The sequence below is a fragment of the Heterocephalus glaber genome, unplaced genomic scaffold (assembly GCF_053883595.1).
Source record: "Heterocephalus glaber isolate CG9 unplaced genomic scaffold, H.glaber_assembly_v1.0 deba00001724, whole genome shotgun sequence".
Classification (NCBI taxonomy): domain Eukaryota; kingdom Metazoa; phylum Chordata; class Mammalia; order Rodentia; family Bathyergidae; genus Heterocephalus; species Heterocephalus glaber.
In genome coordinates, this window is record NW_028258435.1 from 5,303,058 (window position 1) to 5,317,573 (window position 14,516).

Genomic DNA, 14,516 nt, shown 5'->3' on the forward strand with positions numbered 1-14,516 from the left:
AGTGTCACTGCTAATTTCCACCATCTCAAGGTCAGGTGGCGAATTTTTCAGGCTTTGTGGGTTATGAAGTCGACTCTTCCACTGTGGCAGGACAGCAGCCACAGATGCTGCATGAATAAATGTCTACGGGCACTGAAGTCTGAACTTCACATGAGTCTAGCATGCCATGCCATAGTCTCCTCGTGGTTTTTTCAACCTGCAAGTCCAAGAGCCATGGGGAGCTCGTGGACCACAGAGAAACAGGTGGCGGGTGTGCCTGGTCTCTAGGGCAGTCTGCACTAGGGGAATGAATGCACACCTACGGGCATCCCCTGGTGGTCACTGTGGGGAGGAGTGGCTGCTCCCTTCAGCACTCAGTCACCCACGGGCTCCAGTGGGAACCGACTCCGCCCTGACAAGCAGACCCTGCTCCTCAGGGCCCGGACAGAGCACCCTCCAGCGTCACCAGCATGTCCTCCCTCCACCTGCCTCCCGCCGGCTTGGCCTCTGCAGGGACCTGGAGCAGCTGGACCTGCGCCGCAGCCTCACATGTGCTGGCCCGTACCCCTGTGTTTGGGGCTCCCTGCTGGGGCCCGGCCTGAACTGTTTCTGGTCCAGAACTTTGAAGGGCGATTTGGCCTCCGCAAGAACAGTGGCTTGGAGCACCCTCAGCAGAGGAGAGGAGGTGAGGAGGCAGACACGGTCCCTGACCCCGGAGAGGCCCGGACAGGAACGACGCTGCACTATCCAGCACCAGACGAGGGCTTCTTGGTACCATTTCCACTAAAGACTCCAAAACACTCTTTCCAATATAAAGATCCAGGTTCCAAGGGATGAAATAAAGGACATCATCCCCACAGAGTGACTGGTGGGGCTGGGTGTGTCCACAGGCCCTGCGGCTTCCCTAACCTTCCCTGGAGCTGCAAGCAGACCTTCCCTAACCTTCCCCAGAGCTGCAGAGGGCCTCGTGCCCAAGAGCCTGGTGTCTGTACCCAGCAACTATGTAAATCCAGTGCCATTCCCAGACTGCACAGAACAAAACCAGAGCACAGAGAAGAACGTGGCAGGTCCCCGACTAGGAAGAGGCTCCGCTCCAAGAGCATTCCTGTCGGGTATGTTCACAATCCGACAAAGGGAGTCTCACGTGGTGTGCCTGTGAAAGGTCATGACTCAGGTGTTCAGAAGTCAGGGACTTATGGTACTGAATTTAGATTTCTGCTGTGTGGGTTTAAGATACACTTGTAAGGAATTTCCACAGCTGAAAACTTGTGGAAGCACAAGCTCTACTCCCCCTGGGACGCAGATGACACGACCCTTGTTGTGGCGCAGTGGGAACAGCGGTGGGAGTTCCCATTGTCCAGAGAAAGCCAGGCCGGGCATGGTGGTACATGCTTATAGACGCAGCACTCAGGAGGCTGAGGCAGGAGGACTGCCAAGGGTTCGAGGCCAGCCTGGGCCGCATAGAGAGTTCAAGGCCAGGCTGACCTACATAACAAGACTGTCTCAAACTAACAAACCAACCCCAAACCAACAGAGAGAACCCAATGTGGTCACCGGAAGCCCTCTGGGCGCATGAAGCAGGGGCAGCACTCACCCGGGCACTGGCTTCTTCTGTGGCGGGCGGCTGGGCGGCTGGGGTGGCAGGGCCTTGCTCTGGGAGGCCTCAGGCGGCGGGGCCTTGCTCGGCTGGCTCAGGGCCTCTAGCACAGGGGGCGGCCTGGCCATGGAAGGGGGTGGCGTAGAGGTCAGAGGATCTGTGGGGAGGGGTGAGGAGAGGAGAGGGAAGTGGTGAGGGTCAGCCGCCGCACCAGCCCAGCCGCACACCCAGCCGCACCCCAGGCCTCTCCTCCCAGCCCCCGGGTCACATGCCTGCCTAAGCCCTCACTCATTCTCAGAAAACCAGGCCCTAGTCAGCCTGGGCCTCAAGGGAGGACGGGGGGGGAGCCTGCCGTTCAGCTGCAATCCTGGGAGAAGGGGCAGCAGGAGCAGGGCCCGGAGCAGGTGCCAGCCTGGGCCCTGCCATGGGAGCTGGGCCTCTGCCCGAGCTGGCCGGGTACCAACGAGGCTGTTCCCACCCCACCAGGCTGCCTGGCAGGGCTGCACGTGAGGATGGACAGTGAAGCGGCTCCATCAGGGTCCTGACCCTGGGGCCAGCGGGGTGAAGGCTGTGGGGCTCAACCCATCCCTCCCCTCCGAGGACAGCAAGTGCTAGTCCTTCAAGGGTGGTGGCTGTCTTGGGATGGGAGCTAACACAGAAGGCGAGGACAAGCCAGTGAACCAGGCTTCTGGTGACCAAAGAGGGTCCAGGGGGCGGGAAGTTGGGGAAAAACAAAGGACTCCAGACTATGATCTTTCTTTTTCAGAGACAGGGTCTCACTGAGTAGCTCAGGCTGGCCTCAAACTCACAGCGATCCTCCTGCCTCAGCCTCCCAAATGCTGGGATCACAGGTGTGTGCCACCATGCCCGGCTTCTTTTTCCATTTTTAAGCCAAAAAGTAGACTCGCACTCCCGAGTTAACCCAGGGACACCAGCCTAAGAGGCAGGAAAGGGCTCTGGCTGACTGAGCCCCCGTTGATAGTCCTGAGTGTGTCTTAGCTGCCCCCGAAGGGCCACCAACAGCCTCCCGCACACGTTGCCCCTGGCTCTGCCACCGGTGTGACTCCTCACACAGCCTTTTAGAGTGGCTGGGCCACTTTTTAGACACAGTCTTGCTATGTAGTCAAGGGCAACCTAGAACTCACCATGTAGCCCAGGTCGGCCCTCAACTTGTGATCCTCCTGCCTCAGCCTCCTGAGTGCTAGGATTACAGGTGTGCCCACCATGCCTGGCTTATTTAACTATTTCAAGGAAGCCACAAGCCCCTTGGCCTGGGAGTCCTCTCAATGCTCAGAAAGCAGGGACTCTCCCCACCACAGCTGAGGCAGACAGGCCAGTTCCAGGGAGGGATGCTTGGTCCTGTGTTCAGGAGCAAAGTCGCTCCCACTGCCTCCCCTGGAGGCCCGAGGGACTTTCACACAGGAGTTGGCATTGAGCAAAACAGCAATGGTAACAGCAACGAAGTCCCCAAATACTGAAAATCACCACAAGGACAGGCAATGGAAGCCCTGGGGCAGGATGTGGAGGAGGAAGTACTTCTAAAATGCTTTGCAGACAGAAGAGAATGAGTGAGCCACTGAGGTATGGAGTGGGGTGGAGTCAGAAGGGTGGGAGCGTCGTGCTGTGAGTGTGTGTGCGCCTGTGTGCAGTTGTGCGTCCCCAGCTGTCTCCCCAGGTGGCTGCCGACAGCCGCCCCTGCCTTCCAACCTAAGGCCCACTGGTGAGAAAGGAAAAAAAGGACAACGTACTGGTCGATGTCACTCGCAGAGGGGGCAGCGGTGGGTGGACAGCTGGCGGATCTGACGAAGATCGCTGCCTGCTGACACCATCCACACCTACAGAGTTTGTCTTCCACGGGGTGCTAGCTGAGGAGGCTGTCTGAACTGATCACATGAACACACACAGGCAGGCACATACACACATGCACACACAGAACAAAAACAGAAACAAAACACGGTGTTATTGATCCTCTCGCTTACAAAACGGTCGCTGTGACCTTTCTTTGGCAGCAGATAGAACCCTGAGCTTCTGTCTCCAGTATCTGGAAGTCTGATGGGCCAGCAACCATTTCCCGGATGCCTTTCTCAATCTGTCAATTTATTTATCTATGTATTTGTTGTTCTGTTGTTGTTGTTGTTTGATACCAGGGATTGAACTCAGGACCTTGTACTTGTGAGGCTGGCACAGTGCCACTGAGCTAAATTCCTGGCCCTGTATTTTTTGTTTTAGTGAGCAGGGACTTGAGGCTGGCCTTGAACTCACTCAGTAGCCCAGGCTAGCCTTAAATTCCCATGATCCTCCTCCCTCAGCCTCCTGAGTGCTGGGATCACAGGCGTGTACCATCATGCCTGGCTCCTGCCTGTCAAAGTTTCAAGTTCCTGATTTCACTTCTCATGCAGAAATATTGTTTGAAGAGGGCAATAAACAGCCACAATTTCCTATCCTGAACATGGCTTTGGGGACCCGTGGGGCTTCCACTCATCTCTGCCCTTCTGCTCCATCCTCCTGGGGACAAAGGTGCAGCTGGCCAGATGGGAAGGGCTGACCCACCCACTTGCCAACACTGCTTTGAGAGGTTGGCTGAAGGACCCCAAAGATGGCATTTCCCTGGTCACGAGTCCTTCCCCTGCCACACGAGCTCTTCCCTCGAGGTGCACAGGTCAGACCTGTGTCCCGGCCTGGGGTCTGGAGACAGCCTCTGTCTCCCGTAAAGAGCAAGCTCGCCCAGTGCAGGCCCCATGGTGCCAGCGCCTTCCCTGTCATCTGTTCTGACCCTAAGTGTGAGCGCGTCAGAGCGGGGAAGCACCCTCCCAAGAAAAGGGGGCTACAGGCAAGGTCGGCCAAAAGCATGGAAGGAGCAAAACAGCAAAACCCCAGATTCCAGGAAACCATGAGCCCAAGGCCAAGTGCTAGCCCAAAGGAGCTAATGCCCGCCCCCCCGCCCCGCCATGCAGAGGCCAGCGCAGACTACGAGTGGGGCAAGGACCTGGCATCGTTTGGCCACCTGGCCTCTGCATGTCAGCATGTGTCTGCAGGGTCGGGACGTGGGGCAAGGTGGAAGGGGCCCTGGGTCTCCGGTGAGGACTAGCTCCTGCCCCATCAGCATGGGGAGGCGGCTGCCCGCCCTGCCCAGGGTCCTCGCCCAGCCCAGTGTCCTGGGCCTGCTCTCAGAACATCGCCCTTGGGGCAGTGGCCCTGTGACCGGCATGACAGTTCCATCCTCATTTGTCTAAGTAACGAGGGACCGTGTAGGAGCGTCCCCAAGATACCCAGGACTGTGGGACCTGGCCGCACACATGGAAATGGCACACAGCAGTGCTCACGCCTGCAGTGACCAGGTCCCAGCCCACACTTCCTCTGCTCCCAGCACAACCTGAAACATGCCTGTGCCACAGATGCCATGCCATCCATGACACGCAGCAGCCACCACGGCCTGGTTTCGGCTCGGTGGGGGCTCGGACCCCTCAAAGCCTGAGCAGCCCCTCCTGCTCCCAAGGAGCCCCCGCTGGCCGCTGCCCATATGGACAGCCAGCCCTGGCCCAGGGAGGAGCTGCTGCTGCCACTGGCCTGCTCCGGAGCCCGAGGGCCAGCTGAGCTCTGCTATGGGACAAACCACTCCACCCTGGGGCGTGCAGTCTCCGTATTTGTAAAAACAAAGACATCACCTGCAGAGCCCAACCAGCTCCTTGGGATGCAGTTAACAGGAAAGGATGAGTTTTCGGCATCTTAGGCACAGCGAGACCCACAGGGCGACCGTTTCACAACTAGGCCGGGCAGTGCCCTCGGTGTTTCTACCTATTTCCCAGGGATCTTAGAGGTAAGAAAGAAAAGCAGGGGCCCCGAGCTGGCCCGGGGACGGGCAAAGGGGAAGAAGGAAGAACCCGGGCAGAGGGTGGGGAGTGGGGAAAGGCAGAAAGACATGCTGGGAAGGGACAGAGCACACAGCACACAGCCGCCACATCTCTGCCCGGAACAAGAACCAGGCAAGAACTCTGCCCACCACGCATCTGGAGATGATGGAGCCCTTTAGGAAGCAAAGGGAAAATGACTCCCCAGCAGGCATCCGAGTCACCTGGTTGGGGCAAAGCAGCAACAAACTCCCGGAAGCCCACACCCGATGCCGCGAGTGCTCTTGGGACGGCGAAGCTCATACCTTTGCCAAGGTTCCGAGGCGGGAGGGGGGGGGCACTGGTGGTGCTGGGGGCTGCGGACTGGGACGGGGGCGGGCTGCTGCTCAGGATGGCTCCATAGGTCTCATTCTGCAGGATGCTGGGCACAAAGCTCCTCGGCTTGTCCTTGGCCAAAGATGCAGCACTGGGCGGAAGCTGGCTGGACCCCAGCTGGTAGAAGCTGACGGGCCTGTCCTCCCGCCGGTTGGGACTAGGCTGTGAGGGAGGGTGGGGCAGGCGTGAGGTGGAGCCCAGTCTCCCGGCATAGACCTAGGGGCCTGCCTAGGAGGGTCGAGAGGCCCAAGTCCACCCAGGACAGCTCCCAGGCTAATCCAGGCCAGCCAGATGGGGGAGCGCTGGGTCTCCTCTACCCAGGCTCAGCAGACCCGGCCTGTGGCCACCACACCTGCTGTGGAACAACAGCTGTCGTTTATATGTCGTCTCTGGTCACTTCAAAGCCAACCTGGCAAAGCTGAGTAGTTGCAGTAAAAACTGCTATTTTCGCCTCATGAGCCTGGAATCTTTATTATTTGGGTTTCTCCACATTGGCTTTACTGGAAATTCACAAGTGGAATCATGGCTCAGGCAACTTGGACAAAACTCACCTTCCCACGGCCGACTCCAGCACCCTGGCTATGATGGTGAGCACCTCACATGGCCTTGCTGAGCCCCTTCTGTTCAACTCATGCAGCTCTTGCTCTGTCCCCAGCACAGGGCCGGCCTCAGTACCACCTGTGCCCCTCACGGGACCCCCCCCCCAGGCTGTGGCCGATCTCACCTGCAGCCCACCCAGCTGAGACAAACCACAGCCTGTGCTCTCTGCTGAAGGGGAGGTGAGTCTTGGGACCTTACCTGAGCTGAGCCCTTGTTGCTATCCAATCAGGCTATCGCCCTAATTCCTCACTTGCTCTTAAGACAGCAGTGTGAGGCCTCCGTGCTGGAGGAGGTGACTCAGGGCAGGGGTTCAAACCGTGGGGATTTTTTGGTGGTTTTTTTGTTGTTGTTGTTTTGTTTTGTTTTTCTTTTTTGGGGTTTTTTTTTGGTACCGGGGATCGAACTCAGGTCCTTGCACTTGCACAGCAGGCGGCGAAACCACAGAGCTAAATCCCTGGCCCTGTTTTTCTTTTTTTGGTACCAGGGATCCAACTCAGGACCTTGTGCTTACGAGGCAGGGGCGGTACAACTGAGCTAAATCCCTGGCCATTGTTTGTTTTTTTTGTTTTGTTTTTGTTTTTGTTACCATGGATCAATCTTGGGACCTTGTGCTTTTGAGGCAGGCAGCAGAACCACTGAGCTAAATCCCCAGGGCCTTTGTTTTGTTTTTTGAGACAGGGTCTGCTATGTAGTGCACACTGGCCTTGAACTCATTATGTAGCCCAAGAAGGCCTGGAACTTGCAGCCATTTTCCTGGCTCATCCTCCCAGAGTGCTCAAACTGTTTCGCCAAAGGCAGGTAAGTATGAAAATGACTCAGGTCTTCTCTGCTACTGTTTTGGGGGGGGGATGGAACTCGGGACCTTGTGCTTGCGAGGCAGGTGCCAGAACCACTGAGCTACATCCCCAGCCCTATGTGAGACAGGGTCTTGCTATATAGTTCATGCTGGCCTGCCTGGGCCTGCCCTGAGTTTGAGGGAGGGACTCAGAGAAGCAGAAGAAGCCGGTTCTCCTTCCAGGCTGCCTGGAAACAGCTGCTTCCCTTCGGCTGGCTCGCCCTCTCTAAGGCTTGAAGTTCCTGACCAAGAAAGGCAGGGCTTGGGCTCAGTGAGCGCTGGGGCTGTGGAATGATTTCAGGTGAGGATCTGTAGGTTTGGCCAGGGGAAGTGACCAACCTCAGGGCTGTGACTATCACACAGGGGACCTGGCTCCTCACAACCCGGTCCTCTGCAAGCCACAATCAAAGGCCTTTCCACACCTTCCCCTCGTAGCAAAAGGCAGGCAGCTGCCCCCATTAACAAGGTTGGGGTCCCTTTCAGTGAGCGCACAGGAACGGGGAGACCAAAGGTGGGAAGGGCGGAACCTAGAACCGAACTGAGACCAAGGAGCGTCAAGCTTGAGCAGGGTTTTCCTTTCTGCCTCAGTGGCGGGCCAGGCCCCACCCTGCTCCCAGAGGCGTGGTGGGACCCTCACCACATGTTGCCTGCACAGACCTGCAGCTTCTCATCCACATCATCGTCACTCTCATCCAGGTCCTCGTGCAGCAGCCGCCACTCATACTCAACATGGACGTGAGAGATGAACCTCCCGGCTAAGGCCTGGGTCAGCTGTGAACAACAGGGCGGTCAGGACTGCTGTGCACACACTTGGATACGGCGGCAGCACCCATGGGTGTCTGTGGCCAGAAGTCAGAGACTGCATTCCATCCAAGGAGGCCGCGTCAGTGGTCTTGGCTTGAGACCCCTCTATGTGCCTCACAGGGTCATCGAGACACGGAAACCTGCCGGCCTGGGCAGGAGCTGTCCAAACCTAAGGGTGACGCCGGCCAGCGGGTGAGCAGGGGTGAGTTCACTGTCCGCCCTGCCTTCTCAACGAGCACAGAGAACTGACCCCTGCAGAAAGGGGGCTGAACGACTACTTCCTCAGTCCCCTCACGGGAAGCAGGTGGCTAGACAATTAGTTTCACTCTGGATGCGCAGAAGTTAATTCCTTACCTAGTAGGGTGGAGGGCTGGAGGGCTGAATCTCTCCCCAGAGCTGGAGCTGTGGGGCACATTTACTACTTAAGCTCTCTGTCGGCTTCCTCATCTATACAGGGTCCCAGTAGAAACTATGGCACAGAGTAGGGACAAAGATTAGATGAGCCAGTGGCACTGCAGCACCTGGACCGGAACCTGCTACCGACCCTGTACCTGGGTGACATTTATACTCCTAGTTCTATGGATCAGGCACTTCACCATGTGCCAAGCGCTTTCCAGATCAACAAGCTCACAGAGCAACGTAACTGACTTGACTGTGTACACGGCAGCAGCCTGAGGGCCTGGCTCTTTCTCAAACCACAGCAGCACAGCCCCACTGCAATCCAGCTCTTTTCACGGGTCACATCGCTGCTTCTTCTTCCAGCTCAGGGCAAGCAGGGACAGAGTAGGACAGGAGCTGGGTGTGCCAGCCGCCAAGTAAGGGGTACAGCTGCAGGGAGCCCTAAGAGACTGACGGGCTAACAGCTCTTCCAGTTGGTGAGTGTACACAGTTCTAGTGTCACCACGAGAGGGCGCCGCCTGCCTTATGAAGTCTCCCCAGCACTGTCTCCAAGTCAGGCCCATTCCTAGCTCTTTCTGTAGGGGCTGGGTCACACCTGACCCAGAGCCCCACCATCCAAGGACTCACCAGCTCCTCGCAGTGCTCATGCTTCAGGCGCTTGGCGATGTCCAGCGGGGTCTCTCCAGACTCGTTCGCTGCAAGTCCAGGGAGAAGAGAGAGGTTCCATGGCAAACCTGGCACAGGCCTGCTCTCAGAGCCATTGCACAGACACGCAGGCAGGCAGCACTGAGTTACATTGTGCACCACTGACTCCTACAACCAGTGGTCTGACCCGGTAAGTACTGGAGGCCACAGAGTAGAGAAACTAAGAGGTTCTTCTATTCTTGCTGTTTCTTTGAGACAGGGTTTCATTATGTACCCTAGGCTGCACACCCAGCTGAGAAGCTAAGAATTTAACACAAGGTTTACATTGAGAAAATGAACTATTGAGGTGTCAACTAATTAAAATCAGTATGCAGAACCAGGTGTGGTGGCACATGCCTGTAATCCTAGCACTCTGGAGGCTGAGGCAGGAGGACTGCCCCCCAGTTCAAGGCCAGCCTAGACTACATAGTGAGACCCTGTCTAAAAAAGAAAAAGAAAAAGAAAGAAATTAATATACAGCTCGTAACTGAATACAGCAGGGCCTCATCAATCTCTCACCAAGAACACCACCACAGGTCCTATGCACTGAATGTAGTACAACCTCTTTTGCAGGACTGGGGCCTGAACTATGAACTCAGGACTTCCCATGTGCTAGGTAAGATAGGAGCTCTACTGCTGAGCTACATTCTCAACCCTTTACATTTTGAGACGGGGCATCCCTGAATTACCCAGGCTGGCCTCCAATGTGCGATCCTCCTGTCTTAGCCTCTCAAATAGCTGGGATTACAGGTGTGCGCCATGACGCTGGACAAGTGTAATAAACTCCCAGTAGCCTATAAACTTGGAAGTTGTATTTTCTTCTAAGTAATCTGATTAATTTTTAGAGGACAGGCATGGCTGTACAGCAGATGTGGCCCTTTTTCCTATTCCACTTTGCTCCATAGTTCTCCAAACATACTTGCTCAGAGAGCAGTGGGCCAACTGCGCCTCTGCCAGCGTCAGTGGTTAGGGCCACCAGGACCCCTCATGGGGCCACAAGTGCAGGGACCAAGCAGGGACGGCATCTCCCCAGGGACAGCAGCCCACCTCCCCTGGGGAAACCGGGGCTCACCTATCTCGATGGAGGCCTTGCCTCGCAGCAGCAGCTTGAGGCACTCAGCATTGTCTGTCAGGCAGCAGTAGTGCAGGGCCGTGCTGCCTTTGCTTGTCTGTTTGTCTAGGTTCCCACTGCCAGGAGCGGTGACAGAGAAAAAGACACTGAGCCACAGGCAGGGGGGAAGTGGGCTGTGCAGAATGCCAGCCAGTCCCCAAGGTGGGTCAGACACGACACCATCCATCCCTCAAGGAGCCCGAGGTCACTGAGTGCCGACCAGGAGGCCATGGCCTGGGCCACCAGGGAGAGATCTGGGAGCTGGGCTGTACTCTGAGGACAGGTGTCCTATCTTCCCTGCTAGGAGTCCAGTGACCTCGGCTCCATGAGGCACAGCTGTGGGTCTCAGGCCGACTACTCTGAGGCTCCACTACTTTCTGGCTGGTTCTTCAGTCCTCTGCCCGAGTATGCAGGGTGAAGTAGGGAATGCAAATCATTTTTCATACTACGGAGCTTTCCTTTCCAGCGAGAGCGCTTTCAAGTCTGCTCTGGGACAGTCACCCAAAACCACAGTCAGGGAGATCGATGCACATCAGAGGGGCCGCAAGTCCACATGGGAGGGGGCACTGTGAACAGATTGGTGGGACCTGTGTGCCCTGCATGCACTTCTCGAGAGCCAGTGCCAGCCACAGCAGGCAGCGACTCCTGGCCAGTGTCTGCTCCTCAGGTGCTGGCGCAGACGTGGGCTGACACGTGGGTCTCACTCCCCTCACACTGGGCCTGCTCAGGAAGCCCTGGCGCCCTAGAGCTTCCACTCCGCACTCCGGGGCTTTTGAGGCTTCCCTCACAGGGCCCCATCCCGGTAATTCCTGTTCAGCCCTGAAGACCCCAGCACTGTAGCAGCGAGACCAAGCCCGCACCTGGTTCCATCTCAGAGGCCTGGGACAAAGGCCAAGGCCTCCACGGACACGAGCACACTGACCTGTTCTGAACAAGAAAGTCCACAATGTGGAGAGAAGTCCGGTCCACGGATCTGACTGCAAGATGCAGCGCCGTCTCATCTGGCTCCTGAAAACCAAGCGAGACATTCTGTGATTCCAGCTTTAACCTTGAGTCCGACAAAGCGGAACCATGTGCCAGTCTTCTAGAAGGTTTTCACCCTGCCTTTCAGAAACTTATTGCCACAATACAGGGCACTTCTCTAACCTCTAGGGCAATCTCTACCCCAGGGATGTGCAAGTCAGAGTCTGGTCTACGCTTCCTTCCTCCACGGAACAGACACGAAGTCAGGGCTTTCGGTCCAACTCCTCTGGATCGCTAAGCACCACCCCTCATGTCAATGAGTGTTTACCTGTAAGCAAGGCCATGTTCAAGGCATCTCGGAGGGTTCCCCTGGCTTCCTACACTCTACCCCTTTACCTGCATCCAAAGCATATAGAAAGGTATGCTTTTAAAGCAGGGACCAAGGGCTAGGCGGGTGTAGTGGTGCACAACTGTAATCCAAGCAATCAGGAGGCTGAGGCAGGAGGATTGCTATAAATTCAAGGTCAACCTGTGCTACATAGGGAGTTCAAAGCCAGCCTGGGCTACACAGTGAGACCCTGTCTCAAAAGAAAGGTCTACGGATATAGCTCAGTATGAAGTTCCTGGATTCAATCCTCAATAACACAGTAAATAAATACAGTGTACAGAATTATCCATGCTATGCATATGAGGTGTGTATAAAACAAGTGATTTCCCATTTAGACCTGGGTCCCATCCCTGATATCTCATTAAATATTATACAAATATTATAAAATCTGAAAAAAACCCAAACTAGTCCTGGTCGCAAGCATTCAGGATGGGGATGCTCAACATAAGTACAGTAAGTCCCTGACTCACGAACATTCGAGTTGCAAACTGTCACAGGTATTTTCTCCAAGACTCACTGACAGCTTACCAACTAATCCAACTTAACGAACAATTCTTCTGGAATGGACCTTGTTTGTGAGTTGGGATTTACTGTAATTATCTGCCAGTGGGGTTGGGGAGGCTCAGTGTCTTTCTGCACAGCTGCTGCAGTGTGGCCAGCACGCCTGCCCACAAGGCCCGGCTCCCCAACCACCCTAAGCAGGAGCCTTGCTTACGTGGCCGTTGGCCAGGGGGATCTTCTCCGTCAGATCCACACCATCGGCATAGGCCTGGAGCAATCCGAAAATGGCCCTCGCTTTGACGGACTCGCACAGGCTATGCAGCTTTGCAGCACTGTCTGTGTGTTTCTTCCTTGCGTACTTCCTCTCGATGTACTTGGCCATGATGTAGTCCTTCCTTGCATTCCTGAAGGAAGACAATGCTGTCAGGTAAAGCATGAAGGCCTCCCCTCAACCCACTCAGTGCCCATGCATCCACCCACCTCCAACACCCAGCCTCGCCCACCACAGGACAGCGGAGCCTCGTGGTCCTGTGGTCCTGTGGGCCCTGCTCCTGAGGCCCCAGGGGCTTGGTTCCAAGCTCAGAGCGCTGGTGGGGCCCTGAAAAGTGGTTCCAGGCTATACCCAGCTGTAGGGACAGGTGGCCTGGGGCACCTGTTCCCTCAGCTGCCTGCCTCTGGCTGTCCTGAAGTCCTGTATCCAACCTTAGCACACTGCTGACCCTGTGCTTTGTGTTCCAGGATCTGGCTGTTTTTTCTTTTTTTGAGATGGGATCTTCCTAAATTGCCCAGTCTGATCTTGAACTTACAATTCTCCTGCCTCAGCCTCCTGATTAGCTGAGATTATAGGTGTATGCTCTATAATGTCTGAATAGGCTCAGGCTCAGGCTGAAGGAGCCCCGAGGGCACCAACACCAGGGGAGCCAGGGTTCAAACCCTACTCTTACTGCAGGCTGGCGGTTTGAACTTTAAGTACTGCAGCTATCTGGCCTCCACTGTGATCTGTGAAAAGGCACATGATGGATCCTCATAGTGTAAGTGCCAGAAGTGCGTGTGTTAACCACGTAAGCAGAGTGCACAGTAAGTCCTAGAACCCTAGAAAGTGCTGCTGAACCCCAAAGTGGGTGAAGAAAAACGGCAACCGTAATCAGAGGACCAAGCCTTCTGCAGTCCTGACGACACCGAGGACCTGGGAAGCACCAGTGACAGACACAGACAGCACAGCAAGGGCAGCCACACTCACGACAATCAAGACAGGGTGTCACAGAGCAACCCAGCAGCACCGGCTGATGGCCGGATGGAGACACCTCAGTGTGCCTTACAGCGGAGCAGCACTGCACAGGAAAGGGACGGAAGCACTGACCAGGTCTACAAGGATGAGCTCGGAACACCACGTTAAGGGAAAGAAACCGGACAACAGGACCACATGCACTATGGCTCCATTTACACAGAATCTCCAGGAATGTCCAGGAACGTCCCAAGTGGCAAATGTGTAGACACAGAAAGTGGGTTGCCCAGGGCTGGGTACATAAGAGGAACTTAGTTTCATATAGGGTGAAAAAAAAACACTAAAATTGAGGTTAGGGACGTAGCTCAGTGCAAAATCCTGTGTTCAATCCTTAGAACTGCCACCAAAACAAAACGAAATGAAACAAAAAAGAGACTGAGCCAGGCACACTGGCACATACCTGTAATCCCAGCTACTCAGGAGGCTGAGGCTGGAGGACAGCATGTCCAAGGCCAGACTAAGGCCAAAAGGCAAGATTTCATCTCAAAAATAAAGAAAAAAGGTAAAATAAAATTGTGGCAATGGTTGCACAACTTGTAAATTACACAAAAAGCTACTGAACTATATACTTTTAAATGAATGTGAATTATACTTCAATAAAGCTGCCAACAAGCATGTTGGAAAAACCAAATTGAGTAATTTATCCCTTAAATACAACAAGAATGCAGGGAGAAGCAACCGCCGGCCAAGCCTGGGTCCTGTGGCCTTCCTGCCACTCCAGCAAGGACGTGTGGGAGGCGCTCCCAAGTGTCAGACAGGGCAGTGATGGGAGGAGGGCCCTGCCCTGCCCACAGGCCGAGGTCCACTCCGAGAGGTGGTCACTCCGCCCAGCGACCACTCAGGTGGCTGCATCTCAGATGGGTCCAGCCTGTCCCCCACGTGCCTGTGGCAAGCGACACCACCTCCTATCCTGTGTATGTGAGTCGTGGCCATGGCGCCTTGTGGCCCACTGCAGGACGCAGTGAGACCACACGGAAGCAGGGAACATAGGGACCCCCGCCATGTCTCCAGAAGATCCAGATACCCCAGTCCCTGAGAACCAGAACCAGGAGGTGACCCGCTGGGGTCCACTGCCACATGACCCCTGGTCTCCTGAGGGTGATGGCCAGGCAGGACTACACTCCAAGTCCCCAGTGCTCATGCTGGG

At 55.7% G+C, this 14,516-nt stretch overlaps 1 protein-coding gene across 5 annotated transcripts in view; it reads right to left on the bottom strand.

The window, feature by feature from the left end:
* Nucleotides 1-14,516, bottom strand: part of LOC101721882 (arf-GAP with SH3 domain, ANK repeat and PH domain-containing protein 2) — a 132,690-nt gene that overhangs the window by 4,880 nt on the left and 113,294 nt on the right. For 3 of the 5 annotated variants that reach the window (XM_013069475.3, XM_087199726.1, XM_087199728.1), the window contains 8 exons: nt 12,299-12,488; nt 11,155-11,240; nt 10,194-10,309; nt 9,065-9,132; nt 7,892-8,005; nt 5,730-5,961; nt 3,325-3,459; nt 1,574-1,733 (listed from right to left, as the gene is read on the bottom strand). In XM_013069475.3, coding sequence (XP_012924929.2) covers nt 1,574-1,733; nt 3,325-3,459; nt 5,730-5,961; nt 7,892-8,005; nt 9,065-9,132; nt 10,194-10,309; nt 11,155-11,240; nt 12,299-12,488 — 1,101 coding nt within the window. The remainder of the gene's footprint in view (nt 1-1,573; nt 1,734-3,324; nt 3,460-5,729; nt 5,962-7,891; nt 8,006-9,064; nt 9,133-10,193; nt 10,310-11,154; nt 11,241-12,298; nt 12,489-14,516) is intronic. The other 2 variants (XM_004875251.4, XM_087199727.1) reach the window with 1 other exon arrangement.